This window comes from Coenobita brevimanus, chromosome 8 (assembly GCF_032717465.1).
Source record: "Coenobita brevimanus isolate Jiangsu-jjx chromosome 8, ASM3271746v2, whole genome shotgun sequence".
In the NCBI taxonomy this organism is placed as follows: Eukaryota; Metazoa; Arthropoda; class Malacostraca; order Decapoda; family Coenobitidae; genus Coenobita; species Coenobita brevimanus.
In genome coordinates this window covers 10,408,403-10,413,487 of record NC_136961.1, presented here as the reverse complement: position 1 = coordinate 10,413,487, position 5,085 = coordinate 10,408,403, and the positions used below count along the sequence as shown (strand labels likewise).

Here is a 5,085-nt window from a genome sequence, read left to right as displayed (position 1 = left end):
CCCATCCAGTTCCCCTCTTACCTATACCATTCTCATTTTCTTTCCTTCATATCACCTCGCCTTCTCTACTCCTTTAAATTTCGTCTTTGTTATCTTTCCCATCGATCTTACTATTCTACTTCTACTTCACTTCACTTTTCCATTTTCCTTTCTTGTTCTCTTCTCTCTCTCTCTCTCTCTCTCTCTCTCTCTCTCTCTCTCTCTCTCTCTCTCTCTCTCTCTCTCTCTCTCTCATCATCTTCTCTCTTACCTCTCCTACATTTCTCTGTTTCTCCCCCACCCCCTTGACATTTCTCACTTCACTACAACCCTAAGCTTTCCTCGTCTCCTTCCTCCATTTTTTTTTCTCTCTCTCTCCCCTCAGTCTTTCCCCATCCTCTTTTCTCCCTCCCCCCTCCCCCGCACTGCTGGATTTATCATCTCCCCGTAGCCACTTTACGAGCATCCTGGATTAGCCTTTGTGATAACAGCAAGAGACCATAAAGTACTGAGGGCCTGGGGGAGGAAATATGGCTGAGAGAGAGAGAGAGAGAGAGAGAGAAACAAGAGTATCTCAATAGTTCTTATGACCTGTACAGGGAAATGAAGATCCAAACGGAGGTATACCTGACGAGATGTGGAGGGTACGTAGACGCAGTGTCACCACAGTACTACGCTATATCACACGACACAACTGTAACAAAGACTTGCTCTACGCCCTAAAAAGATCCCCTATTTACAACCCACTTAGAGTCGGATACAGAGACTTAAAGAGGCAAATGGAATCATAAATCCAATAGATGTCAGTTCAGCACACATGCACACCAAAACAGAATCATCCATCACTGTCCATCTTTAAGAACAACAAAGATTTTCTTACTGGGATAAAAGTATGTTCTTTAGACTGAGTCGAGTATGCTGGTTTTGAATCTATTGTCAGAATTGTCCAAGAATGTTAGGATTTTAAGCTATGAGTATTATCGTACAAAACTAAGTTGCCTATGGTCAGACTCAAATATGAAGTCGGTTTGGGTGGGGCCCGCGCGGGGATTTCCCTCTCTACAGCTCTGCCAAACCTCCTCTCTCTCTCTCTCTCTCTCTCTCTCTCTCTCTCTCTCAGTTATTTGAGAAAGTTTTCATATATTTATAAGTTTTATTTTCTTCTATATTGTTTCGACCTTTTTTCCACACCACCACTGAGGTAAAAGTCTTGGCGCGTTTTTTTTTATAGAGGTTTCCCCAGTAGGCATAAGTCCTCTCTGATCTTTAATCAGACAATTCATCCTCCGAGCTTTCTGATATGTTGATTAAGAATGAATCCACGAAATGGTCGACTGCTACGTCTTGCTGTGAATCTTCTTCTTGCTGTTGTTCAGCATGCTGCACTGCTTTCATCCAGTTATTCGGTGTTACATGATTCAAAGCTTCTTTGGCAAGACGTTTAAGATCAACCATTTTGAAGGTGTTTGCCTTGGCTATATAGGTCTTCACCTGAGCCCAAATGAGCTCAATAGGGTTGTACTGACAATGGTACGGTGGTAATCTTATGACCCGATGCCCTGCTTCTTCAGCAATTGTGTCAATTACATACTTTGTGCCAGTATCAAACTTCTTTGCAAGTTCATACAGCTCGTGTTTTAAGAGATCGTCGCTGGGCCGTACTCCCTTCTTTATAAGCCAGTCCCTTATATCCGATTTTCTCCAGGATGAGGTTGGGTTTTTTTCAAGTTGGACTGAATGATAGGAAGTGTTATCCATAACAATTACAGAGTTTGGTGAAATGTTTGGTATTAGTTGATTCCTGAACCAGTCTTCAAAAAGTGTTGAATTCATCAGATTATGGTAGTCCCCATCGTTTTTTGCTTGAAATATCAACTCAGCATTGTTAACAAAGCCATTTCTCGTTCCAGCATGCACAATAATTAAACGACGTCCTTTTCCAGTCGGTTGCTGTATTCCAGTGGCTTGTGGGGATGCAGTGTCAGTCCAGCATTTTCCAACTGTATAATTTTGATTTACCCAAGTTTCGTCAAGATACACAATGTTCTGGGAAGACACTTTGACCTGCCGAATTTCTCTCAAAAATCTGGTCCGAGCTGCTGCTACATCGCTCCTTTCCATAAGGAACTTTCGGCCATCAACTTTTGTATATTTGAAGCCCATCTGCAAGAGAATCCTGCGAAGAGACTCGTTGCTTCCGTTGAAAGATATGTTTTCCTTGAGTTCTTCGTAAATCTTGTGCAATGTAGGAATTTCATGCCTTTCATAGAATCCCAGGACAGTTCTTCTGACCACACGCTTGTCGAAATCGTCGAGATTCGTTACAGTTGCACTGCGCTTCTTTTTTGGTGACGAGAATACAGGCTGTTCTGGTGACATTTGTGTCACACAAGCTTTATTAAATTTGGAGCAGATTCTTTGGACTGTTTTTTCGCTAACATTGGTAGCTTTGGCAGTGCGAGCAACTGCTCCTGAAGGTGGAATTATAAAGTCTCCAATAGCCTTTTCTTCTAAAAAATATTTGTTCACATTGTAAATAAGTTCTTTCTCCCGACTGTGGAGCACACGAGAGCGAGTCGGAGTAGCTGCCATCGTGGGTGGAGATCAGGGAGGAAATGACCGGTCACCTGTAGTCTGAGGTGGGTGTCCTTGACCTCTGGCAACGTCGGAAAGCGACTTTGTCACGTGGTGTGGAATTTATACAAATCAATGTTATTATCATAAAAAGCGACACATTCATAGCACTATATAGCCTTATTTAATATATTTAATAAGTACAGAATATTTAATATACAATTTCAAATAGTAAATAGCTGACGTATGACAGAGAGAGAGATAGGTACTGGGGTTGATGAGGCAGAGCTGTAGAGAGGGAAATCCCCTCTCGGGCCCCACCCAAACCGACTTCATATTTGAGTCTGACCATAGTGTAAGCCTAGTATAACTGGGCTGAAAACTTGACAGTAAACGTTTTACATACTTTATAAATTATTTTTTAAGAATGGTGTTGAGTGTGACTGATTACTCAGATAATTTCGGGAAAATTTACAGTGATCTGAAGGTGATTTCATTAATTCTAAAACTTCATCAGGATTGAACCGATGTAGTATTAAAATTGTTGACAGAAGGCTTTAACTAACCCTTCTAATATAAATAATTTTCCCTAGGTTAAATGAAACCGTCTGGAAGTAGCAAGGTTTACCTTAAATAAGAAGGTGCACCAAGAGAGTGCAACATCCAAACCCACAGCCAGGTCTGTAGGCCGAGTTTTTGACTTTGCCCGGGGGCCTTCACCTTCAATAGATTTCTCACAAACTCGAATTACATCATTCTTGCCCAACACTAACTCTTCGGTCTCATAACCTACATATTACTCTCTCTCTCTCTCTCTCTCTCTCTCTCTCTCTCTCTCTCTCTCTCTCTCTCTCTCTCTCCTCATATTACCTGTCATTCATTTTACCTCTGTTTTTCCTAACACACAAACAACATCAGTGCTAGACTTGTTAATTCAAAGGTCTCCATTCCCATTGCCTTGGAAGACTTGGTGGCACTTTGCCCTTGGCAATATGTTTTGTATACAGTATTACACCCTCTTATCCCTATTTTCATCTTTCCAATATGGTCGCGGTTTTATCAGCACATACAAGAGAGTATTTAATGTCCAGCAAGCAAAGTGTACCGCTTAGAACGAGGTATCACACAAGCTTCTAAATAAGCGAGACCACGGCCCAAAGCCACCATATTTCATCAGTAGAAAAAATAACAACAAAAACTTTTACAACCAGTACATCTGCACAACTCCCCATTACACGAGAAAGGTTTCCACCATATTATCACAAACACAGAATGACTGAAAAAAGACAGTGTACACTCTTGGGAACAATGAGATGATATACACTACAAATATCATGAATATCATTTTTTGCACCTTAATTTCACAATCCCGTGATCTGTTCAAACGGAAGAATTGTACTCACATGTTGATACTCTGTTTTATGCAAAAATACGACAATTTTGGCACTACTTAACTCAAACTGTTACGGAAGGAATAACAAAGAAATCAGGCAAGGCAAGTTGACTTTCTAGTCTCCTACAAGAACGAGATGGTCTCGTACCTGAGAGATGTTTTTAGTCTTTGTGGGTTCATCTGCATGTGACCATTCTTCGTCAAAATCATTACAGATTCTTTAGTATTACAGAACACTTAACTGTAGAAGAGAATATGATATACCCTGACATGAAAAAAAGCATTCCCTAAAATATAACTGTCTTCCCAGTTCCCTGTATTTAAAGTATTATGCAACAGCGCCGACAGGGGCTATGGAAGGTCGGTCGTTAACTGCTTTAATGTGCACCAGTGGCAGGGCAGACAGTGGCGGGCAGATAATGCCGTCATATATAGGCAGATGACCACTGACCGCTGCCTCACCCAACTGCCACACCAGCTGTCGGGGGAGATAAAATTTCCCATTCTTATGACCGTCAAATGAAGGAAGAAAGAACCGGCAGTCTGATTATGCAGTGTGAGACGTAGAAGAGGGAAGCCGTGAAAGAGGGAATTGGAAAAATGGGATGGGAGGAGAGGTGGGAACAGGGTGAGTGAGAGGGAGGGAATGGTGTTGCTTCTGATGATATGGTTCCTGATTCAGTAGCATGGTAGAATATTGCCGTCTCCTCACCTCTACCCGCCTATAACGCTAGAAAATAACCGGCTTGGTGATAAATTTTGGTGTCCGTAGAGCCAGGCCACAGCTGCATGGCCTTATGGTTAACTCATATCGTTATACTGGGTTTGAGTAGTTTATCTCTTTTCATTCTGAAGAATATAACCGCCACCTCTCCGCGTACCTTCCACAGAGTAAGGAATAAGCAACATGGCTGCAAATAATGGTTTTTAATAGAGTTGGATTATATTTACATCCTTTATGATTACGTTAGGTTCGTCAGATTGGGTCTAAGTAATTAATCTAATCTCGTCCTGGAGACTGATATTAAGGAAGAAAGAAGAGACAGGCTAGTTTTGCAGCACAAGAGATGGAGTGGGCATGGCGAGAAATGTTGATTAGGACTGGAGTGGGAGGAGTGGTGGGAGTAGGACGTGTATGT

The 5,085-nt window shown here is 41.7% G+C and overlaps 1 protein-coding gene across 1 annotated transcript; it reads right to left on the bottom strand.

Annotated features, from left to right (window-relative positions):
- Nucleotides 1-1,245: 1,245 nt before the first annotated feature.
- LOC145406473 (uncharacterized) lies at nt 1,246-4,855 on the bottom strand. The gene is made up of 2 exons (XM_080277630.1): nt 4,828-4,855; nt 1,246-2,348 (listed from the first exon to the last, which is right to left on the bottom strand). The coding sequence occupies exons 1-2, from the start codon at nt 4,853-4,855 to the stop codon at nt 1,246-1,248; spliced, it is 1,131 nt and encodes a 376-aa protein (XP_080133756.1).
- Between the last annotated feature and the right edge of the window lie 230 nt (nt 4,856-5,085).